Source organism: Rana temporaria, chromosome 7 (assembly GCF_905171775.1).
Source record: "Rana temporaria chromosome 7, aRanTem1.1, whole genome shotgun sequence".
Classification (NCBI taxonomy): Eukaryota; Metazoa; Chordata; class Amphibia; order Anura; family Ranidae; genus Rana; species Rana temporaria.
The window spans coordinates 114183663-114209737 of NC_053495.1; the positions used below are offsets into that span (position 1 = coordinate 114183663).

Consider the following 26075-nt stretch of genomic DNA (forward strand, 5'->3'; position numbering starts at 1 on the left):
AAAATAAAATGAAAATATTTTTTTTTAAATGCCTCATGGCAGTGTACAGCTTATAGCTCTGCCCACCACTCCGTCTCCATTCTCAGTAGTTCTAATTTTAAAGTTCACAGAAGATAGCCAGGAAAGCTGATAACATCACACAAGTCTTCCATTCTGAATGTGACAAAGGCTGCAATTTTGGTTGGATTAATAGGTATTGTTCTTATACTTGCTGGAAAAAAGCCACATCTAATAAGAGGTAAGCAGCCATACATATGAGGTAAGCAGCCATACATATGAGGTAAGCAGCCATACATATGAGGTAAGCAGCCATACATATGTTCCATCTTTGTTTATGAGTTTAGTTATCCTTTAACCACCTGGAGTTAGTGAATATTTATAAGACCCACCAGACAGCTACACCCCAAATACAAACACAGCACCTATGTGTCCACATACAAAGACCAAGCAAAGCACGACTCTCTGACATCTCTAGAAATCAGCTGCTGCTGCATGCAATGCTAGAGACGAAGAATGCCCTTACTAAAAATGGCGGATGCAGGCCTCTGCTTATATCGGCGCTGAGTGCCCTTAGCAAAAATGGCGATACGGGCTTTTGAATTCCTTATACGGACTGTGTGCCTTCCCAGCAAGGCTGTGTCAGCCGTTCCACCAATCATAAACAATGGAGGGGAATTCGAAAAGAGAAGCCAGCTGCCAAACGGAAGGAGAGAGAGGACTGCAGGGACCGAGCGGTGTGATGGCGGGGGAGGCCGCTTCTGTCAGGTAGATGGGGAATTGCTAGGGCTGGGAAGTAATGGAGGTATATCATTGTATGCTGTGCAGAGGTGGGAGGGACGGTGTGCATCGGAATTGTCATAGATGTGTGTTGATGTTCGCTGCCAGCACGTCTACACTAATGTCACTTCCTGGATCCTACAAGGCTCATGACTCTGTATATTAGAGCCCCATAGACTTCACACACCTCTGCTAATATACTACATTGGATTTTACTACAACAATATCCTAAGGAAGATACTCTTTTCTTTCGTGTGTGTGTGTATATATATATATATATATATATATATATATATATATATATATATATATATTGTGTGTGTATCTTAAAGCGGATGTCCGATGAAAAAAAATATTAAAAGCCAGCAGCTACAAATACTGCAGCTGCTGACTTTTAATATTGGGGCACTTACCTGTCCTGGAGTCCAGCGCCGTCCGCAGCAGAGGATGAGCGATCGCTCGTCACTCTGCTGCCCCCCCGCCATCCTCAGTGAGGGAACCAGGAAGTGAAACGCTCTGGCTTCACTGCCCGGTTCCCTACGGCGCATGTGTGAGTCGCGCTACGCCTGCAGATTGGCTCCCGCTGTGTACTGGGAGCCGAGTGTTGTCAGAACACAACGGGGGGAGGTGACGTCATGCCCGCAGTCTGCCCGAGACTGTGTGGCCGGAAGTGGGTGCAAATACCTGTCTTTAGACAGGTATCTGCACCCCCCCTCCCCCTGAAAGGTGTCAAATGTGACACCGGAGGGGGGAGGGTTCCGATCAGCGTGAGTTCCACTTTAGGGTGGAGCTCCGCTTTAAAGAGTAAGTACAGTCTGCTCACATAATTTGTAATAAAAACATCTTTGCCATTCTGAAGCTTCCCTCCAACCACTTTGCATATTATTTTATATATACTGTACTTGCCAAATATGCTGCAGAAATCTCCCTCTACTAAGTCTGGCTGCAGCCATTTTAACTGTGGGCAGCTGAAGCTGATGTCTGTTCACTTCCTGGATTTACACAAACACACACCTCCAGATCTGCAGCTCTCATTGGCCCTCTTATGACTCATTCCCACCTCTCTTCCTGGCAGACTCTTAAGAGAGAGAGAGAGCTGTGCATGATGTCCTAAGCCTAGGCTTTTTACCAGACAAGATACAGGAAGTGGGCTGTATAAGGTATTTACTGGCAGAAAAAATGTTTTACTATCCAAAGTTAAAACAACAAGGGCAGAAGATTTAATAGATGGAAAGATATATATAAAAAAAAGACTGAAGTTCCGCTTTAAAAATGTCCTCTGCCCCCTCCTAACACCTATACTGACCAACCTGTGTAAAAAAGATGCATATATTATTACCTATTTTCACCCCCCTCTGGACTGGTCACATAATCCGGCTCCCCTTTGTCAGTCCTCAGCCGCTGCAGGGGAGAAGATTGAGCGCTCCACAACAGCTGGAAGTGGTGACATCACCCATAGGCTTCCCTGACCCATCCATTGTCTGTGCTCCTTCCTCTCCCCTGCAGCTGCTACCACTGACTGACACAGAAGACCTGAGTGGGTTGAAAATAGGTAAGTATATACATCTTTCTTAGGCAGGGTAGTCAACATAAATGTTGAAGCGGAGGTTCACCCAAATTACAAGTCTATTTTGTCTGCTTCTTGGTACACCTAGGATAGACAAATGACCCCTGTTTTTTTTAATCTGACATGTAATTACCTTTTATAATTGGGACTTTTTGTTTTTCCCTTCTGCGAGAGTAGGCGTGTCCCCGGCGCCGCTGTGTGTTATGGGAGTTTACCACAGTGTGTACTGGGAGCACAGTGCTTCCCAAGATAGAACGCCATCCATCGTAATCGCGCAAGATTTTCTACAAACAAGCGACGCCGGTCACGTGACGGGGGTGTAGCTAAAATCGCCATTTTAGAGAAGGGCATAATTAATTATTATCTAAACGTCGCTGATGTTTCTCTAGTTGTGAATGCCATCACAACGTTGGCGTGTACCTTCAATGACGCCCCCCGTTGTGATGGCAACCAGGATGTTTATGGTGCAGGTTGCCGTAAACAGTGCGCATGCCCGGGAAAGAGCGGTAAATGCCGGGAGACGAGCATTCACCGATTCCAGGAAGTAATTGCTTGTGTGCTTCACAATGCCCACAAGCAAAATGGGAAATGTCTAGATCGGAAATTATAAGTTTCTCTTTTCTAAGAAAACGGACGGGGGATGTTTGAAGACGCCTAACAAGTGAGTACTCAATTGAGATCTATAACACCACTGATTAAACACAAAAAAAAAAAAATTGATTGGTCGCGGAACCTCTGCTTTAAGAGAGGGGAGGGAGTGTTTTTAAAGTTTAGCTCCGCCCAAAAGGGGAAGCTCTGCTTGTCTGCCTCTGCTACCACATTTGGCACCTTTTGGAGGGAGCAGGTACCTTGTTTTTGACACGTACCTGCTCCCTGTTCTGGCTCAGTTCGGCCCCCCATATTTCCCCACAGTCTTCTGGGACACTTCCCAGGCCCCAGAAGACTGCAGCCTGTTCAAAAAGCGCATCAGGCTTCATACGTGCACAGTAGGAAACCGTCTGTGAAGCCACAAGGATTCAATGCCAGTTTCCCTTAGTAAAGATGGCGGTGCCAGCATTCAATAGCCGATTGAATAATTGGCTGGGGCAAGGACACCACTGGATTCCCGGACAGGTAAGTGCCCTATTATTAAAAGTCAGCATCTACAGTATTTGTAATTTTTTACTGAAGGAGCCTGGAGTTCCTCTTTAAGAGGTTTAGCCTGGAATTCTACTGTAAAGCAAGATCGCTTTTATAGGGTTCCAAATGCACTCCCCTGCCCTCCTCCTGGGAGCCCGGGACCACAGGAAATGCTGGAGGTGATCAGGGAACATCCATTTCTTCCATCCCACCTGCAACGAATGATCCTCAAAGCGACATGTATTGCATTTCTTCCACGTTCACAGGTACTGTAGCCGATGATTGAGCTAATCAAGCATAATCTGTGCTTGATTAGCTGCAGGGGAGATACTCCAGGTCTAATAGACCCCCAATGTCTCCATAAAAAAAAAAAACGGTCACATGCCCAAAGCCATTACATAGCGGGCTTGTTAGCGATTTCCCATGCATGCACAATTTTGACATGTTTGGTATTTATTTACTCAACACAACCCCATCTTTTATTTTACCAAAAATAGGTTATAATATTGTGTTGGCGCTAAAATGAATTTTAGTGTATCCCTTCCTGGAAATATGCATTTGATAAATGGCTACACCAATCTCATTTAGCATAAAAAATTGCAATTGCCACCATTTTTCAGGGTCTCTGCTTTCAGAAAATGTGGAATCGTTGGGGGCACAAAGTGTAATTTCTAGCAAAGCATGCAGATTTTAACAAAAAAGCCCCATAGTGGTTATTATTACTTTCTACAGCAGGGTTTGACAAATTTTCTTGGAATCTAGGAGCCAGCTAAAAAAGTTAGGAGCCAGAAAACGCACCCCGTCCCGACGAGCTTGCGCGCAGAAGCAAACACATACGTGAGCAGTGCCCGCATATGTAAACGGTATTCAAACCACACATGTGAGGTATCGCCGCGATTGGTAGAGCGAGAGCAATAATTCTAGCCCCAGACCTTCTCTGTAACTCAAAACATGCAACCTGTAGATTTTTTTTTTTTTAAACGTCGCCTATGAAGATTTTAAAGGGTAAAAGTTTGTCGGCATTCCACGAGCGGACGCAATTTTGAAGCGTGACATGTTGGGTATGAATTTACTCGGCGTAACATTATCTTTCATAATATTAAAAAAAATGGGGATAACTTTACTGTTGTCTTATTTTTTTATTAAAAAAAAAAGTGTAATTTTTTCCCAAAAAAGTGCGCTTGTAAGACCGCTGCGCAAATATGGCGTGGACAGAAAGTATTGCAACGATTGCCATTATTTTATTCTCTAGGGTGTTAGGATAAAAAATATATATAATGTTTGGGGGTTCTAATTAGAGGGAAGAAGATGGCAGTGAAAAATAGTGAAAAATGACATTAGAATTGCTGTTTAACTTGTAATGCTTAACTTGTAATACCAACGGCCACCACCAGATGGCGCCAGCTCACATCTGGTGGTAATAACTTGTAATACCAACGGCTCGCCACCAGATGGCGCCCACCTTCCAAGCCAGGTCACTATTTCTAGTCGCCATGGCGACCGGGATTTGTCGAGCCCTGTTCTACAGGCCTTAGTATGAGATATCTTATTTTTTTATTTTTTTGTATTCGTTCACACCATCGTTCCCCCCCCCCCCCCCCATGGCAAGAGGTTTGCTGGGGGGCACTCATGCGTGCTCGCTCCCGAGCCGGCTCTGTGTCCATCCCTCGCTTCTGCCTCACTGGCTGTGATTGACAGCAGCAGGAGCCAAATCTCAGCCAGTCAGGAGGGAGAGACCCGGGAAAGCCTTGTGTCTCGTGTACATCGCTGGATTGGGCTCGGGTTTAGGTAAGTAATAAGGGGGGCTGAGGGGGGAGCTGCACATTGAAGGTTTTTTACCTTCATGCATAGAATGTATGAAGGTAAAAAAAAAAAAACATCAGCCTTTACAACCACTAAAATGGAACGCCGCCTCAGTGCCTGTCAAATGCTCAAAGCTCATACGAACGAGCCCAAAAAGCTCAGTTACCCCTGTAATCTATGAAGCTCTTCACATCTGCATTGGCTTAGAGTAGCGAGTTGCGTTTCAAAAATCCTGCTTTTATTTTGTGTGCTTTTGGTAAAAATAAGTTTTACATTATTGTCCATGGCAACAAATGGAAAACGTACTAAGGGCTTATGCACACCAATGTATTCTATTAACTCTCAAAAACGCTGAAGCTTACTGCCAGAAGTTGGCAGTAAAATCCAGTGAAGATAGAAAAAAAAAAGTAACATTAATTTCAAACTTAAATACAGTGTTTACAAGCATAAGATATTTTTTATTTTTTATTTTTATTTTTTTTGTTTAGCAATAACTTTTTATTGAAAAAAAAAATCCAAATACAATCCACAATGATACAGAGTACAAAGCAATCATCGTTCATGTAAAAAAAAAAGGCATATAAACATAAAGGCCCAGATTCACAAAGCACTTGCGCCGACGTATCTCCAGATACGCTGCGTAAGTGCAAATATGCGCCGTCGTATCTGTGCGCCGTACCCACAAACTAAGATACGCCTAAAAACAGGCTTCATTCCACCGGCGTAACTTGCCTACGCCGGCATAGAGTGGGCGCATAGTTACGCTGGACGCATGTGGCGCTCCCATTGATTTTCGATGCAAATTAGGGAGATACGCCGATTCACGAACGTACGTGCGGCCGACGCAGGCTACGAGTGGTGCGCGTAAGTTGTACGTCCAGCGTAAAGTTAAGCCCCATAAAGGAGGTGTAACTCGGCAACAGACGTGCAAAGGGCTGCACCAAGGAATACAAGCCGGTGTATTTAACGGAGTTTACGTTGGACGTGAATATGACTAGGCGTAGGTTACGTTCACGCCGTAGGCAGTGATCCGGCGTATCTTAGGTTGTTCCGACGTGTTTGTGAGCATGCGCACTGGGATGCGTCCACGGGACGGCACATGCGCCGTTCATTATACGTATCTGTCTGGCGCTCGGCCTATCATTTTGCATGGGGTCACGCCTCATTTGCATGGCTCACGCCCACTTCCACCTATGCCGGCTCACGCCTAGGAAACGCAGCACAGTTTTGGGAGCAAGTGCTCTGTGAATTCCATGCTTGTCTCTCTGCGCTGCATCGGCGTAGCGTACAGGAGATACGCTACGGCGGCAATAAATGTGCACCGCTGTCTGTGAATCCGGGCCATAATGCGTAAGTAGAATTATCTTGAAACGGATATTCAGAATAACTTGAGCTATGTGGAGTGTAGAATACAAAGAAGTGCTTAGTGTGTAATTATTTTCAACATGTTATTAAAGCGCAGGAGTGGTCCAAAGACTTTAATTTACGTACTTAATATAGTAGCACGCAGAAATACAGTAACCAATAACTAGAGACTCTAGCTCATTATCGGGGGGGGGGGGGGGGGGGGGGGGGCGGGGGTACAAAACATACAGGCAATTGTAAAAAGCTTGTATATTCATTTAATTTGCCTGCGAAGGCTCCAGGAGTCCCACTCTTCGTAGAAGTGGGGGATATTTCCATCTGTATGGGCCATAATTTGTTCCTGCTTCAGGTTTTGTCAACTTTTTTTCTTTTTACCTTCTCACTAATATTCAGGAATAAGTCTGAATTCCACTTTCTAGTGACCATCAATCTGGCTGCCATTAGGATTTGTCTCGCTATTGGTCAACGTGAACACTCAGGATGGCCAGTTCTGCATTGCCTGTAGTTTTAGATATTAGACGGAAGACTGCTCTCCAAAAACTACTGAGATTAGGGCATTCCCAGAGCATATGTAGCAAAGTGCCCACTTTTCCACATCCACGCCAACCATTCATTGTAGCTGGTTTGGGAGAATTTTGTAGTAATGAAAGAAGTATAGCACCATCTAAGGAGTTTTTTTTTGCCGTTTTCCAATATGTGGTGGATCTTGTGTAACAATGATTATATTTAATAGCCCTCTTCCATTTCCTCTGAAAAAGATGTGGAGAGATCTTTTTCCCACTTCTGAAGAGGTAAGAGTTTAGTGAAGGTGTTTTTTCTGTTGTAACGAAATTATAGAATAGGGAGATCCCTTTAGAATTTTTGTGCATAACGTCAGTATCAGCGGATGTGACTTTATAAATGTAGCTATCCTTGTATAAGTATATTGATTCGATAGTGGGAGTGAGTATTTCTGACTGGGAGTATTATAGAGGAGGTTCACCCGATTTTATAAATTCTGCTTAAACAATAGTCCTCTGGATGTATATTCCATATTCGCAGTTCAAAATTTTTAAAAAGGATTACATACCTTATTTCTGTGTCCTTATCCAGGCACTTCCTATTTTCAACTGTGCGGAACTGGGCGTGTCGCGATCGCCGCATTGAATGATGGGATTGATGACGAGTGTCTCGTCACGCTGGCGAGAATATTGTTTTCACCAGCAAGAGACGAATTCTCGTGAGATTTGACACGTCACATGACTCTGCAGCCAGTCATGTGACGAGGGCAGATACAATTCGGCCATTTTAACTCACCGCATCCCAGAACTAAATACAGGAGGGCTTCAGAGTGCCCACAATTAAGATGGCAATGTCCATCTTACATTTTTATAAAATATCTTTTTCGGGGAAATGAACATCCTGGCGGCTGCAAGAACGGGACTGGTGAGTAAACGATTTGCTATCTAAACAGCAGGAGAATAATCTTTTTTTTAAAAAAAAAACGTTTTTCCACGAAACCCCCGCTTTAAGAGATAATTTTTCCATTGTGAAAGAGGTCTGTAAGAGTAATTCCTTTTTGCTCAGCGGCGGTGAAGTAAGGTATTGCGCATCTTAATTTTTATAAAACCAAGGCAGAGAGCGATTTTAACCGGTTATAACAGAGGGGATTCTACTAAGGACAGATCATTATTTTACATTGTATAGCAGCAGGGAGGTGCGGGAGGGCGCTGCTCACACACAGAGCTGACAGGCCGGGAGGGGAGAAGGGAGAGGACACAGGAGAGAAGAGCTGCGGGTGAAGGAAGCACGTAAACTGACTACGGTGTCAGGGTTCATCAGCCATGATAAACCGTGGTCAGTTTACAGGGGGCATGGCTAAAACTGTGCGGATCAGCCAGGTATTTCAGGTGATACGGAGGGGCCAAATTAAAAAGCATAAGCACTGTGCTGTCATGCTTTATATGAACAGGTGTGTGTGTGTGTGTGTGTGTGTATATGTATGTGTGTGTGTGTGTATATATATATATATATATATATATATATATATATATATCTCTATTTGTAGCATTTCATGCGGTTTAATTTTTTTTTTTTTTTTTTCAGAACACTCTCAAGAATGATCACTGTCCCAAGTGTTTGCGAAAATACCATGGCAAGATGAGACTTGAGTACATTTATTGTACCAACAGAAATTGTCATTCCTCCTGAAGGACTCTTGTAATTTTTTTTTGATATGTCACATCAAGGCCACCAACCTAGTAACACCAAAGATATAAACAGAACCTATGTATTATCTGCATGCAAAAATGTTAGGTCTGTAGTGGCACACAAACTAGAGCCAAGGTTAAAGCTTCAAAAGAGGGAGACCATAGTTGAAGAGTCCCCTGGTGTGGAGAAGAGTTCAGAGAAAGATGTCATTCAACAGCCTGAGCCTGAAATACGTCTGACTTTACAAAGGAGGCTCCGTACTGGATGCATTGAAAAAGATGACCCGGTCAAAAATCCAGGTGACTGTGGTAAAGTCAAAACTCTCTTTGGAAAGCAGCAAGTGAATTATGGATTAACACAATCCAACACAGTCAGCAATATATCTAACAATCGACCCGAATTTAGAACAAAAGGTTTAAATGGTGCAAATTGGAAAACTTTCCAACCAAGATCTCTTGTAAATGGCCTAAAACCTCAAAATACACATGTGTCTAGATCTTGTGAGGACGTGAAGGTTCCTTCTGGTAGGAATGCAAAGGGAAATGATCCATCCAATAGCTCTGGCAACACTGGGCAAGATCTATTAAAGACTCCTATTGCAAAAAATGGAGGTTTGGATAGACCGAAAACGCCAAAGAGTGGAGCGTCTGGGCTCTTCAGGTCTGCATCTACAAAGGAGGTAAGAAGCCCTGCCATAACGCCAAAACGTCCAGTAAACACATTACCTACCACTCCGAGACGGATTCCTGGTACAAATGTACGCCCAGAAAAAACGGGAGTACCCACTATTCCATCTGAATCTTTACATGTTAAAGATGATGCGGTCAGCTTGCTTCTTGATGAGAATGAACATCGCAAAGAGGAGAACTGTGCAGTGACTGTTGCCGTGAGAGTTAGGCCATTCAGCAAAAGGTTTGTAAGATACATTTTGTTGATTCTTTATAGTTCTACACTGACTATTTGTGTTCTAGAAATCTTTTTTTTAACTATGGCTCCCCATTTAAAAAGATCGTCGCTGCATACTTCCTGGTTCATGGAGCGCGCATGCACACCCACTGGCCAGCTCACGCTATGATTGTACACAGCGGGAGCCTGTTATCAAGTCCCGGCCGGAACCCGCTGATCGGATGTGTACTTTTACAGCCGAGAGCTCTGTGTTGACATTTAACGCAAAGCTCTGTACAGAGGAGCGATCTGTCATTTTCTCATCCCTGCAAAGCAGGAATGAGAAACTGAGAGATCATTATTAAAAAGCAGCACACTTTACACACACTACACATAGGCACACACATACACATTTAACCCCTTGGTTGCCCTAGATGTTAACCCCTTCTCAGCCAGTATCACTAGTACAGTGACAGTGTATAGTATTATCACTTATCACTTTATTAATGTCACTGGTGATGTCAGTGACAATTAGTTCCCCGAACATCAGTTAGTGTCAGATTGGCTGCTACACTATCACAATCCCATTCTAAGTCATTGATTGCTGCCATTAGTAGTATAAAGAAAATTAAAAAAGTAAAAATTCCAGTATATATACAATTTTTTGTAAACGCTATGACTTTCACGCAAACCAATCAATATACATTTCTTGGTATTTTCTTTATCAAAAATGTAGCAGAATACATTTTGGCCAATTTTTTTTTTTTTTTTTTGAAGAAATAAATATATTTTTTTTTTTTTTATTGCATATGTTTTATAGCAGCAAGTATATTTATTATTATTATTATTATTATTATTATTATTAATAATATTATTTGTTTATATTGCAAGAAATAAAAAAACCAGTGGCGCTCAAATACCACCAAAAGAAAGCTCCATTTGTGTGAAAAAAAATTATATAAATTTTGTTTGGGTACAGCGTTGCATGACGTGCATTTACTAGTTAAAAAAGAAGTTCCAGTCTCCCATGAAACAAAATAAATCAGCAGCTACACAAACTGTAGCTGCTGACCTTTATAAAACAGCCACTTGCCTGTCTGATCCAGTCACCTGCTGTCTTCTTGCGTCTGCATCTCAACTATGGGCCCCAAACTGTGGCAGCTTGCAGCTTCACAGCCGGGTGCCCACTGCGCATGCGTGAGCAGCGCTGCGCATTGTGAATGGTGGATGCAGTCTCTGGAACTTTTCAGTGTCCCAAAAGACTGCAGGGGCAGGGAGAGAGAGAAGAACTTTTGCCTAGGCAGTGGGAGCGTGTTCCTGTCAAAATCAGGTACCTGTTCCTCAAAAGTACGAATTCTTCAAGAGGAGCGGGGGAGATGAATCCTTAAAGCGGAACTTCCCCTTTTGGGTGGAACTCCGCTTTAAGTTTTTAGGCTGGAATTGTACTTTAATCATATTTTCTCTTAGTCACCCTGCAAGTCCTACAAATACCTGCTAATCCTGCTATTAAAGTCCACCTAATGCAGCTTCCTGTGATGATGTGGAAACAGTGCTGCACTGCTCCTGAATTCAGAGCAGAGTTGCCACTCTTATGAAGGCTGTTCCTGCATGCACTGCAGGGGGTGAAAATGTTACAGGGGTGTAGTTATAAGCAATCTCTTCAGTAGGGGCACAAATAGCAATAAAGTCTGAAGAGAGGCTTCAATTCATCCTGGCTTTATCTAAAACCAAATGTTGTTGTTTTTTGAGTGGGGTTGGGCTTTAAAAATTACAAGTTTTTATAGCAAGACTTTAGATGGCAAGATTTTTTTTATATTATTTTTAATAAATAGATTGACGTAAAATAAATATTGTGATGCATGCAAGTGGTGCACTCACACATGTCACTTTGTATTAATTAGGTTTTTAATTATGTGTCATTAACTGTTTTTGCTAAGAATATATTTTGACAAATGTAATAGATTTAGCTGTTAACGATTCTGGTTGTTCTAGGGAACGGAATGAGCATGCCACCCAGGTGGTATTTATGAATGGGAAGGAAACCGTTGTTCAACCACCAGACTCCAAGGATCGCCATAACTTCCTCTTTGGCTTTTCATTTTGGTCCTTCAATAAATCGGATCCATACTATGCAGGTCAAGAAGAAGTATATGAGAAGCTAGCTCTTCCTCTCTTAGAGTCTTCTCTCCAGGGATACAATGCGTGTTTGTTTGCCTATGGACAGACTGGATCTGGGAAGTCCTACACGTATGTAAAAAAATTATGAATCAGTTGTGCTGGTAAAATAAAATAAAAAAATATATACTTTTTTTTTTTTTAGCTGACCAAGATTTTATAAATCTATCAAAATTGGTTTTTATGGCCAGTTCACACCAGACGCAGTTCTGTGTGCTTTTTTTTTTTTTTTTTTTTTCACAAAATGCATGCACAGTGTTTTCCATGTACTCCAATGGCTCTAGTTCACACCATGCAGTCAGTTACCGGTCAGTTTCTGCACCGGAAACTGATTGCATGGTGTGAACTAGAGCCATTGGAATACATGAAAAACACCGTGCATGCATTAACCCATGTACAAATACAGAGCTACATGTGTGGGCATACAAGGACACCACTCTGCCTTCCAAGCTCGGTTTTCCGGTGGACTCTAACCCGAATCAGGTCCACTCTGCCACCCGTGTTACCGCCTGCCCTCTGCCCCACTCCTCCCGGCCAGACTGTCCCCCTCCAACCTCCCCTCAACTCGCCAAGCTGGCGGACGACACCTAAGTGCAGAAAAAATGCGTCTGGTGTGAACTGGCCCTTAAAGTATATAAAAGGTTTAAAGTGAGTCTTGTGTGTTATTTTTAACTAAAGGGGGAAAAAAAAAAAACATGTTACAGTGGTTTTGCACAGAGCAGTCCAGATCCTCCTTTTCTCGTCTCCCTCCTCAGTGCTCCTGGCTTCTCCCTTCTGTTGAGTTTCCCCCACAGCAAGCAACTTGCTATGGGGGCACCTGAGCCATTGCTCTCTGTGACACTGAGCTGCTGCCCAGCCCTTCTCCTTTCTCTCCTGCAACATCAATGGATCTAGAAGGACCTCAGGTAAGTGTTAGGGGGGGGGGGGCTGCTGAGCACAGGTGGTGTGTGTGTTTTTTTTTTTTTTTGTATCTTCGTGCATAGAATGCATGAAGATAAAAAGCCTTCTGCCTTTACAACCACTTTGACTTTTGAGAGAGTGAAATTATTTAAAAAATCGGGGAGATTTCTCTTAAAGGGGTTGTAAAGGAAAAACATTTTCCCCCCCTAAATAGCTTCCTTTACCTTAGTGCAGTCCTCCTTCACTTACCTCATCCTTCGATTTTGCTTTTAAATGTCCTTATTTCTTCTGAGAAATGCTCACTTCCTGTTCTTCTGTCTGTAACTACACACCGTAATGCGAGGCTTTCTTCCTGGTGTGGAGAAAGTCTCTTGAGGGAGGGGCGAGCAGGAGTGTCAGGACGCCCGCTATAACACACAGCTCCTTTCTCTATCTGCAAAGTAGAGTGTCCTGACTTGCCTGCTCGCCCCCTCAAGATGCTTTCTCCACACCACGGAGAAAGCCTCACATTGCGGTGTGTAGTTACAGACAGAAGAACAGGAAGTGAGGATTTCTCAGAAGAAATAAGGACATTTAAAAGCAAAATCGAAGGATGAGGTAAGTGAAGGAGGACTGCACTAAGGAAAAGGAAGCGATTTAGGGGATTTTTTTTTTTTTCCCCCCCCCCTTTACAACCCCTTTTATTTCAGTTGTCCTTATCAGGACAGGAAGCTCCCTGGCAGGGACACAGATGGCAAAAAATAAAAGGGGTTTCGTGTGTGTGTGTGTGTGTGTGTGTGTGTGTGTGTTTTTATGGAATCATTTCTCACTAAAAATAAAAGGGGTTTCGTGTGTGTGTGTGTGTTTTTATGGAATCATTTCTCACTTCCATTTTTTTCTGAACAAGCAATGTGTATTCATTGTGGTCACATGCACTGCTCTATGAACACTGCAGGTACCATAGCCCTCTGTCCATCTCAAGTATCTACACTCCTATTTACAGTGGGGCCATGGAGAATGAATGTAGCCATCCTCTAACAGGAAGTTGGATTACAGCAGCCAAAAAAAGAATACATACCTGAATAGTGTATGTGTGTGTGTGTATATATATATATATATATATAATATATATAATTAATTTAAACCAGATTTTCGAGTCCTTTTACTGGCATATTGTTTTTCTTTCTAATGCTGTGTTGTATAATATCTGAGGAAGAGAGTCAATTAGGACCTTGAAAAAGTTATGTTGTAATGAGCCAGTGTCCTGACATAAATATTATAGATTACCGTATTGTCCTGTCCTGTTTATGTGTCATGTTAGCATGATTTTATTTTAATAGCATTGAGCTAAACTTGCTCTTGTTCTTGTTTTGTTGCAGCATGATGGGTTTTGATGAAGAAGTGGGCATTATTCCAAGATTCTGCAATCAACTTTTTTCCCGTATTCAGGCGACAAAGCAGCAGGTATGGAGTCCCACTTGCATAGTACTTGCTTTAGTAGAAAAGGGATAACAAACTAAGCTGGAACTACAAAGTACACAAATTTGAACATTACCTGACAGAAGCCACCCCCCAAGTCTGATTTTACAAATTTTATGTAATTGACCGTTCTACATAGAAGACTTTTATTAATTTAAACCTAATGTGCTGTATTTATCCTTTGTAATCCTGCAGAGTTGATATAGTTCTATTTACATGACCTATAAACTCCATTTAATTACCCATTGTGATGGTTCTCAGGCAATTTTAAATCGCATACAGCAAAAGAGAAATTGCTTTACTAAAAGCAAATATGCCAGGGGTCTCCAAACTTTTCAAACCAAGGGCCAGTTTATTGTCCTTCAGACTTTAGGAGGGCCAGAAAATGTCCTGAGCCCAGCATCAGTGAGAATACATATGGCATCAAGGTTGGTGATCAGTAGAATTGCAGTGCCCCTTATTGGTAAAAGAAATAGTATCCCATCATTGGAAGAAATAGTGCCTCCTTGTTGGTGTCCGTGGGAGGAATAGTGCCCCAAGGGCTGGATAAAAGCTAGCAAAGGGCCACATCTGGCCCTCCGTCTGCGGTTTGGAGACCCCTGAAATATGCTGTTCATGTTGCCAGAGAATTTTCCTTTAGCTTAGTGAATGAGGTAAAGAATACACCATCGCACACATGTAAAATAAGAAAACAGCATTTTTGCTTGCATGTGATTGGAAGTCAGCAAAGCTATACCTCCTATCCTAAGCCAAAGAAAAACCCCTTTTCAAAGTGAGAAACAATTTTTGCCTTTAGCAAATCAACTCCAAAGCCTTTATAACTGTACTTCACACGAGTCCACATGAATTAACTGGGTGTATGTCTCATATATATATATATATATATATATATCTCTTTCCATGACTTGCCATAAATAATAAGAAAAACACAGCCAAAAGAATAGTTTCCGGCTGCCATAAGTGTTGTGGATGTTCATGTCATTGGAGACTGTCTATGAACAGACCCTGTTTGGTAAATTTGCAGTGAGTTAAGCAAGGTACAATAATAAGACGAGTTCAGAGCATTTATTACATGATGAGCAAATATATTTGTCCCCCATACATAACGTATACTTTGAAACAAGACTTTTTTTTTTCTTCTCCATTAACAATGATTAGGCAAGTTATCAACACCTATCTTTGTGAGGTGTATTGAAAAACATTTTTTTTTTTTTTCTAACGATTATTGAAAAGTGGGGATGAGCTATGTGGTTTTTAACAATCCTAATGCATAATCTGATGTTGCCTTTTTAGATCTCTTTTCATCTGGAGATGAGTTACTTTGAAGTGTACAATGAGAAGATCCATGATTTGCTGGTTTTTAAAGCTGATAATGAGCACAAGAAGCTTGCAGTAAGTGTGTGTGTATATGTGTGTGTGTGTGTGTGTGTGTGTGTGTGTGTGTATGTATGTATGTATGTATGTATGTATGTATGTATGTATGTGTATATATATAGTGGATTTCATCCAATCAATTTTGTGTTGTGGGTTGTGAATTGAAATGCTCAGCATTCCCATGATCTTGCTGGAAGGCCTGTAACATCACCTTTGCCTGTGAGCCACGAGTGGTAGCCAAGGAACTGTACTTAATGCAAGGCCCTCTTTAAGTGGAGGTCTATCAATAGAAACACCTATTCAAATGATAATCCTCAAATGTAGACATTCTCTTCACTGGGATAAAAACAGAAGGCAATCGATAGATAAATGATACATTTATAATATGTGCATATGGAAACAGGGTAGCTGTAATTATTTAACTATATATGATATATTATTGAAAATGCTAGCTGCCCGATTGTCATGCCAATCTGATAGTTCAGTATTTTTTTTTTTTTTGAGAAAATGAGCCTGAATGAGCATTTCAGTTGCTGCATGCTTGTTCAAGGGGAGGGTCTCAGAAAAGTAGCAGCAGGACTGAAATGGCAACCCCATTTCTCCTGGTAAAGGTTTCCTTGTGGTTTTTCTTTTACCTTCTGAAGAACTCAAGTAGCTACTGTTATCAGAAAGTGGGGGCCACTGTATGTTCCTAAATAGGATAAATGTGGCTGTCCCAAAGAATGTAAACCCAGCCTCTTTTTAAAGGGTACGTTTATTTTTAGGAGTACACCAATATTTGGGGTGTAACATGCTCCTATTCACCCGCCTCCAGAGCTGCTCTCTGTGACACCGGGTGGGGGATCTTCTTACCACACCCGCTGTCACTTTTTGAAAGCAGCTGCATCATTCATTTACAGAAATCTGTGAATGGGGAAACATGCCAAAATTTTCTTTTTTAAAAAGCCTTCGACAACGGTGAAAATAGTGGAGGCTGTTATAGCTTCAAGGAAGGGGAGTTATTGATGGCTGTGGTCTTGAGTTGTCCAGCATGCTTACAAAGGTGTAATGATTTGGTGTCCACAAATGTTTGGTCATATAGCGTACTTCCCTGCATACCTGTACATAAATGCAATGTTATATCACTTAATTTTAGAAAGCCTTTGATTGCTGGGCTTTTGGCTAGCATCGGGTCTTCATATATGCTGAACTGTACATATCTATTGTCTGTTGGGTACATATCCATATGTATGTGTGAAAGCACCTTAGTGTAGTGCTTCTGCTTTCAACACCCACATTAATGTTAGTTAATATAGCTAATGCCATATATGCATTTGTTGATTCTGCATGAACTTTGGCTGATTTTGTTAATTTTTTTTATTATCTTGATAGCTTAGAGTGCGGGAGCATCCATTGCTAGGGCCTTATGTGGAAGACCTCTCAACGTAAGCAACAATTTATCAATTGTGTGAAGTTTGTTTTATTTTTATTTAAATCCGCTCATTATTGATAGAACAGAAAGGTATTTATGGAAACCAAAGAAATGCTTTGATTATGAATGCTAATGCAGTTTCTTTCTTTTTTAATTGCAGCAATGTAGTGTCTTCATTTCAAGACATTCAGGTGAGATTTGGCACTTTAAATTATGATTTGCTTCTTCTACCTGCGTCATTTACATGATAATTTTTTCACCATTCACAGTATTTTCAGTGGTTTGCTAGAAGGTTACACCTCAAATTTGGCCACTTGTAGGGACTGTTTTTTTTTTTTTTTTTACTTCTGCCTGTATTTTTTGGGCACCACTTTTGGGGTTTTGTTTTAAATACATTTTATTTATTTTTTTCTGAAATGTCAATTTTCTGTAAACTATTTTTCATTGGTGTGTTCTGCAAAAGTGATACATTTAACACTAAAAATGAAATCGTAGATATTCCAAATCGACATACTGTTAAATGAAAGACAAAACAAATCTTTGCTTTGTAATGCTATTTTGCAATATACTCCAAATAAAGCATAAGGTAGCTCTGAGTCTTTTTACTGTATTTGCTGTCCAGATATTTGCTGTGGTTGTGTTTAGATATCTAGCTTGCCATCATTTTATATCATATACTTTTTTATTTTTTTTATTTTAGAGTTGGCTTGAGTTGGGTAACAAGCAGAGAGCCACAGCTGCTACAGGAATGAATGACAAAAGTTCTCGATCTCACTCTGTGTTTACTCTTATCCTAACCCAGACCAAGGTAATTACTGCTTTTTCTGGTAAGGCTCGGTTCACATTGGTGCGATAAGGGAACACTGCGAATCCACTGCACCCGACTCGCAGGTAATTTACACTGCCATTTGCGAACTGCTGGGAGTGTCGCTAGAAAGTTAATGACACCCCCTAATCGGTTTGTATATTGCAGTGCAAACTGTCGATCTGATTCTGGTGCAGACCAAAAAAAAGGGTCATATGCGAGTTTGGTCTGAATGCGATGTGAATTCAGCCATACAATCTGAGGAAAGGGGTACGCCCCTGAAACGCGTCAGCCATACCACCGGTCAGATACAACTTGGTCCGTGTTGTCACCGTGTTCTTCTGGCGTTGCGGCGTACCAGCTGTATTGTTTGTTAAAGCACGTTTTACAACTCATTTTGTGAGTATAACCATTGTTTTAATACATTTTATTAAAACCCTTTTTATACGGTATTACACTAGGTCGGTGCGCCCTCCTTTCTTTTCTCTTTTTTTAGCTATATGAATTCCCATGATTCTGAGGAGGGCTGCAAGATTTCTGATTATACCCTGTAATTGGACCACGTTATCCTATAGCAAGAAATGCCAGAGCGCAGGAGAATTTTTTGTTTGTTGTTGAGTTTGCATCGCACGTGATTTGCAGTGCGGTGCAAATCGCATCCAATGTTGGACAGCGCACCAGTGTGATCCGAGCCTAAAGGTGGCATATTCTCTTCAAAATTTTATGAAATTTACTTTTGTGTATGTCTTTTCATAGACTGAGGTTGTGGATGGGGAAGAACATGATCACAGGATTACCAGCCGGATCAACCTTGTGGATCTGGCTGGAAGTGAGAGATGCACCTCAGCAAAGACCGAAGGAGACCGTCTAAAGGTAGCAATATTTAAAGAGCAATATGTACCATAGTATTGAGATTGCTGAAATGTTGAACAGAAACTGAAGTTAAGCTGATACCGTTTTACCCTTTCAGTATATTTACACGTCAAAAGCTTTTGAGAGCTTAAAGGGTCGTTCTTTTTTTATTAAAAAAACATACCTGCCTATACTTACCTGCTCTGTTTAAGGGTTTTGCACAGAGAAGCCCCAATCCTCCTATTCTGAGATGCCTCGCCGGCGCTCCTGGATCCTTCATTGGGTGCCCCCCATGCAAAATCTCTTTCCATGGGGGTGCTGTGTCTGTTGACAGACAGCGGGATAAAATAAGGGATTTTGCAGGGATCCACCCTGCTATTGCTGGACCCTAATGGCATGACTTGAGACAAAGACCACAAGTTATAAAAAATATAATTTTATTAATAACAATATAACATAAACTGTGTGTGTGTGTGTGTGTGTGTGTGTGTGTGTGTATATATATATATATATATATCTATCTCTTTCTTTCCTTACTAACAGACAGCGAGACTCGGCCCCGATCCCGCGTCACAGGATTTAATTTACCGCAGAGGGAGCCAATGGCTCCTGCTGTATTCTATCTGTCCGTCCGATGAGGAAAGAGACGGCGAGTGGCTGGAGCCGTTGGGCTCATGCACATTGCTGTGTCGCGGGGGGGAGGGGGGGGGGGGTGCGCAGCACAGAAGGTATTTCACTTTCTAGTATAGAATGCATTAAGGTGAAAAACTTTTTTTTAGATAGGGATATATATCATAATATCTTTATGGCTCACGTCAGAGTGAGAATGGTCCAGCTATGCTATATGTGGAGGATTCCTTCAGCCTTTTGGAATATTCAATGTATGACTCTCTGACTAGGTTGTATACAGTATATTGGAAAACTGAGATCTTTATACTTTGTTTTGTTAAACTTCAATAAAAATTATTGAAACACTTTGGGAGACTTTACAACCACTTTAAGGTTACTTGCAAGGAGAACTTGCCAAATGTATTTAGGAGTTTACATTTTAAATCGTGTTGGCCAATAAATAACATCATTGTGCTTTCAATAGTGGTTAATCTAGTGTAAATACCAACTTTCCTAATGTATTATGCTTCTTTATAAATTGAAATAATGGTAAAGCAGCTGGTATCATCTGACAATATCTCACCATTGTTCCACTATCTTATTTTGCTACTTCCTAATAATTTAAAATTGGAAAAATGTAGAGTTGGTGTATGTAAACCTTTACAATTAACTACTCCTTATTGTCTCCCTTTTTCTAGCCTGTTACAGCTTATGTCAGGGTAAAATGTAAAAAAAATAAAGTATGCAATACATGCACATTTTTCCAAATTTTATCCCTTTTAAAGACCCTGCAAGTACAGAAAAGTTATTGTTTATCTGCCAGAAATTCACACACTGCCTAATTTCCTGCTGTCTTTTTTCTGGACTAAAATTGCATGGAATGTGTCAGCCCTGCCCGGTCATTTGTTGGTAAACGATTTAATCCCCCCCCCCCTTTTTAATCTCGGCGAAATCTAGTAATCGTTCTGTAGTCCAATGAGTTGAAAGGACTCCTTGAGAGAACCGTAAAGTACAGAGCTGAAATGGTCAACAGGTGTGGTGTGTTTCGTTTTATTTTTTTTTGTGTCTTTTGCACAGAAAAAAACTAAATGCTTTCAATGGAAATATAAACAACAGACTAAAAGGAAACACATTTTAAGTTCACTGTCAATGTTTACATACACTTTAAACATACTATTAAAAGTGTTTTGATTAGTTTTATTTTTTTGCATTTTTTTAAATAAAAAAAATATCGAATTGAGGGCCTTTATTTTTCATTCTGCCCAGTTTAAAGTGTATACCAAACCAAAAACCTTTTTTTTTTTCCCCCCAGAGATGGGGAGGATTAGAACCCCTGTATGGCTTTTACTGCTATATGGGGCTTATTTAAGGAGATCTTCCCTAACTTTCTGTCCACCTGAGAGGAAGTGAGGTAAACAATATAACAGGGCATAGAAATAAATAATCTACTATAGAGGCATTTTTATTTCTGTCATTTTCTGGTTGCACTTGCTATTGTGTTATAAATATAGACGGTTGAGCTGCAGTTTTACCCCCCCCCCCCCAACCGTTTCCCTTAAACTGTAAGGGCAGCTTGAGGGGGTTGTACACATTAAATAAAAAAAACATACACCCAGTTGCATTCAAGTTTAATTACTAGGCTTGGAGTTGCGATGCGGCATCTCTATTCATCTATTGTAAAAAAAAAAATACGGGCATTCAGGAGGCTGCAGCTCGCCTCCTGAATGCCCGTCTGCTGCTCCTCTACTCCTCTCTGCAAAGAAATTCATAATGGATCGCTTTTCAGAGACCAACGCAAGTGTAAGCTAGGTCTAACAGGGCTCCAGATATCATTGAAAACCCAGGAAAAAGTTTGTCTGGACATTCATTTTAGTAGTTTAATGAGTTTTTATGTAGCCACGAATAATGGCACTGTATTTTCTATTTTATTTTTTTGGTACACAGGAGGGCATCAGTATCAACAAATCACTGCTTACTTTGGGAAAAGTAATCTCTGCTCTTTCAGAGAGCTCACAGTCTAGAAAGAAATTTTTCATTCCATACAGGGAATCTGTCCTTACTTGGTAAGTGAGATCCTGGGAATCACTACTGTCTAATAAATCCTTTGCCTGTTTACTATATCTAATCTTCTAGTCAGTCTGTTTAAAAATGAATCGGTTTGGAGAGAAATATGGGAGCCACTAATGCCAATAAAACTGTCCTCCTGGTTTCACACTATATAAATATATAAAAAAAAAAAAAAATATATATATATATATATATATATATATATATATATATATATATATATATATATATATATATATATTATACACAGCCCTCAAAATTTGCACTCGCGTGCTAGCATTTGGCGAGTGGATTTAAGCTGTGGGCGAGTGATAACAGTTCTGCATGACCAACAGTCCAATCTGTGCCTACCACTTAGAGCCACGCTGCGATTGGCGGCCGAAGAGGAAAGGTGCGTGCCCAGGAAAAGTAGTCGGGTGAGCCGCACACATGCAGAGCAGTACACAGGTGCTCTCCTTACAATTCTCGTTAAGCCATGGGACCTGATAGTATGACCTCTCTGAGCCTGGCTTCCCAACCTGAAATATGTAGCTGGAGAGCATAGAGCAGGAAGGAACAAGTGAGCTGGAGGACTGCGATTATCACCACTCTGGGTGTCCCAGGTAGGCAGTGCAGCACAGCGCTCACCAAGAGTTGCCCTGACAAGAGAACGGCAGTATGCTGTGCAGTGTCAGTGTGCGCTGTGTTGTGATGTCATTGGCTATGCAGGTGTGTGAATCTCAGTGCTGGATTGTACTCCCTCCCGCTGTGCTACAACTCCTCTCCTCACTGCCCGACAATGAAAGGGGGAACAGGGGCTCCTGATTATGAGAGTGGGTAGAATAGGAGAGGGAGAGAGAGAGGAGGATGGATGGGGGTTTCAGAGGAGACAGCAAGAGAATGGGGGGAAAAAGACCTGGTTCTAGAGAGAGAAGGCAGAGGAGGAGGGAGTCTTGTACATAAGAGGGAGAGCAATATTTGCAGAAGTAAAAAAGTCCATGTCCCTCTGGCTTGCCCCAGTGCCATATGCCTCTGGCTTGCCCCAGTGCCATATGCCTCTGGCTTGCCCAGGTGCCATGTCCCTCTGGTTTGCCCAAGTGCCATGTCCCTCTGGTCTGCCTCAGTGCCCTGTCCCATTTTGTTAAAGTTGTTGTTGGTAATATTTAATTGTGCAACTTGGCATAAAACATTTAAACAGTGTCATTCCAAGAGATAATCTACAAGGGCGTGTTTAGGGGCAGAATTAGGGGTGGGGCAGTGTATGGGTTAGGTGAGGCAACAGGTGGCGAGTAACACTTGAGGCCTGGCTAGAAGCTCAGGGCTTGAAATTTTGAGCCCTGTGTGTGTGTGTGTGTGTGTGTGTGTGTGTGTGTGTGTGTGTGTGTGTATATGTATATATGTATGTATATATATATATATATATATATATATATATATATATATAATGTGTTTGGGGGTTCTGAGTAATTTTCTAGCAAATAAATTGATTTTTACATGGTATGGAAGTGGTTAAATTTTGTTTTTGTTTGTGGTGTTTTTTTTTTTTGCCTGGTCATTGTAATTTGGTTAATTTTATTACAAGTTTTGTTTTAATAACGCTTTTCAGGAGGTCGAAAATATGAATTGTAAAAAGAAAGCTGTAACTAGAATTGAAAACGAAATGTTGTTATCTGGGCTCCTCCAAGGTCTTGACCTTGGAGGAGCCCAGATATTTATACATGTATTAATGCTGCTAATAGTTGTACTTTTTCTGGGTTTATAAAGGTTATTGAAAGACAGTTTGGGAGGCAATTCCAAAACCACCATGATTGCTACAATCAGTCCTGCTGTCAGTAACATTGAAGAAACGATGAGTACATTGAGATATGCCAAACAAGCTTGTCTAATAATAAACATTGCCAAGGTGAACGAAGACATGAACGCAAAACTGATCAGAGGTGAGGGTCTTCTGTTGTAAATCACCAGCTTAGTGGATAAACTATCATGGAGATGATTTATTTCTTAGATGGAGTTTGGGCCAACTGTGTTCTCTTTGCCTTGGTCATAAATGTTTACTTTTGATGAATTCAAACTGCCCTGTAGTTTTTTTTTTAAATTAATGACTTTTGAGGTTGGGAATTTTCTCGGCATCCTGCAAAAATGTGTGAAAAACTAAATCTGGAATCAAATCGGAATCTGTTAACTTCTTAATTGTCTCCTGGGGAGAAACATGTCAGTTATTAGACAAAATCCTTGTTACATGACAGTGGTTTCTGCATTGCTGAAGGTAAAATTGAACAAGAGTGCTTCCATGTTTTCCTGTTTTGCATCACCATAGGGTTTCAACCAACTTATTTTATACTGCTAAAAAAAGTGTCTATACTCATGCAGCTAGGCTTCTTGGTAAGCTCATATGAGGCCAGGGACTAATTTTAAATGTTACTTTTTGGGGAAAAAAAAAATAGTACATTATATTTGTTGCCAAAACAATATAATATGAGATCAATCCTAAACACTTTCAATGTGTATGCAATCAGGCAGGCCTATGCACTAAACAGTTGAAGGTAAATTCCATAAGAAAATTGTATAGTGTATGGCCAGTCTTAGTCCAAAGTTGGCCCACCCTTTGCAGCTATAACCACTTCAATTCTTCTGGGAAGGCTGTCCACAAGGTTTAGGAGTGTGTCTCTGGGAATGTTTGACCATTCTTTCAGAAGCGCATCTGTGAGGTCAGGCACTGATGTGGACGAGAAGGCTTGGCTCGCAGTCTACGCTCAAATTCATCCCAAAGGTGTTCTATCAGGTTGAGGTTAGGACTCTGTGCAGGCCAGTCAAGTCCCTCCACCCCAAACTCGCTCATCCATGTCTTTATGGACCTTGCTTTGTGCACTGGTGCGCAGTCATGTTGGGAGAGGAAAAGGCTGTCCATAAACTCTTCCCACAAAGTTGGGAGCATGACATTGTCCAAAATGTCTTGGTATGCTGACGCATTAAGTGTGTCCCTCACTGAAGCTAAGGGGCCAAGTCCAACCCCTGAAAAACAACCCCACACCATGATCCCCCCCCCCCCCCCCACACCACCACCAAATGATTTGGACCAGTGCACAAAGCGAGGTCCATAAAGAGTCCTGACCTCGACCTGATGGAACACCCTTGGGATAAATTGGAGCGGAGACTGTGAGCCAGGCCTTCTTATCCAACATTAGTGCCTGACCTCACAAATGCACTTCTGGAATAAAGGTCAAACATTCCCATAAACACACTCCTAAACTAGAGCTGCGCGATTCTGGCTAAAATGAGAATCACGATTTTTTTTGCTTAGAAGATAGATCACGATTCTCACGGCGTAACATCTTTCACATCAAGACTAAAAATATTGGGTTAAATTTACTGTTTCTTTTTTTTTATTCATTGAAGTGTATTTTTTCCCAAACAATTGCCATTTTATTCCCTAGGGTCTCTGCTAAAATATTTATATAATGTTTGGGGGTTCCAAGTAATTTTCTAGCAAACAATATTGATTTTAACTTAAACAAGTGTCAGAAAAAGATTTGGACTTTAAAGAGGATGTCCGCTGAAAAAAAAATATTAAAAGCCAGCAGCTACAAATACTGCAGCTGCTGACTTTTAATATCGGCACACTTACCTGTCCTGGAGTCCAGCGCCGTCCGCAGCAGAGGACGAGCGATCGCTCTTCACTCTGCTGCTCCCCTCCCCATCCACGGTGAGGTAACCAGGAAGTGAAGCGGTCTGGCTTCACTGCCCGGTTTCCTACGATGCATGCGCGAGTTGCGCTGCGTCTGCTGATTGGCTCCCGCTGTGTACTGGGAGCCGAGTGTTCCCAGAACACAACGGGGAGGGGGGGGGGGGGACGCCAGTGGGTGCAAATACCTGTCTTTAAACGGGTATCTGCACCCCCCCTCCCCCTGAAAGGTATAAAATGTGACACCGGAGGGGGGGAGGGTTCCGATCAGCGTGAGTTCCACTTTAGGGTGAAGCTCCACTTTAAGTGGTTAAACCTTCTGCATTTACACACAGAAGTTTACTCTAAGGAGGAAGTGTTGGTTAAAATGTTTCATGTTGTTACAAACTTAGCAGACTGCCCAGATTTGTTTTCTTTACACACACAGAAGTTTACCCCTTTGATCTAAGAAGGAAACATTGGTTACAATGTTTCCTGTTAAGAACTTGGCAGACTGCCTGGATATTTTCTTTTGCCAGCTGATAAGTCTCTCCACTTGTTTATATGAAAGAATCGGCAAACTCTACATTGGAGATCGTTGGGGGGGGGGGGGGGGGGGGGGGGATGAATCGACATCACAATTTTTTTAACTATTAATTGTGCAGCTCTAGCCTAAACCTTTTTTATATATATATATATATATATATTTATATATATATATATATATATATATATATATATATATATATATATATATATATATATATATAGTGTGTGTATGTGCTGTGTAAATTGATGGCTCTGTAGTAGTAACAACAGTGAAATAGGAAAGGACTCTATGCCTTAAGCCAATTATGTCTGACAATCACATAAAGGATGAAAGTCCCGAACTTCTATAATAGGTCCAGTAAAAATGTATTAATCTTAATAAGTCAGATGTAATCAATTCATTTGGGGAATTTTCATCAGGGCTGGTGGTGATGGGAGGGAATACTGGACGATAAGAACAAAGATCATGCATGTTGATCACCGGTTGGGTGCCAAGCCCTTAAAGAAGAATGAGGGACAGTACATTTTT

General features: G+C 41.3%; 1 protein-coding gene across 1 annotated transcript in view; it reads left to right on the forward strand.

Moving 5' to 3' along the window:
- The first annotated feature begins 605 nt into the window (after nt 1-605).
- The window catches only part of KIF14 (kinesin family member 14), an 83191-nt gene continuing 57721 nt past the window's right edge, over nt 606-26075 (forward strand). The window contains exons 1-11 of the mRNA XM_040359859.1: nt 606-765; nt 8717-9733; nt 11699-11953; nt 14140-14224; nt 15533-15631; nt 16985-17037; nt 17185-17215; nt 17725-17832; nt 18586-18702; nt 21235-21353; nt 23101-23273. Of these exons, the coding sequence (XP_040215793.1) occupies nt 8847-9733; nt 11699-11953; nt 14140-14224; nt 15533-15631; nt 16985-17037; nt 17185-17215; nt 17725-17832; nt 18586-18702; nt 21235-21353; nt 23101-23273 (1927 nt within the window). The 5' untranslated portion in view covers nt 606-765; nt 8717-8846. The remainder of the gene's footprint in view (nt 766-8716; nt 9734-11698; nt 11954-14139; nt 14225-15532; nt 15632-16984; nt 17038-17184; nt 17216-17724; nt 17833-18585; nt 18703-21234; nt 21354-23100; nt 23274-26075) is intronic.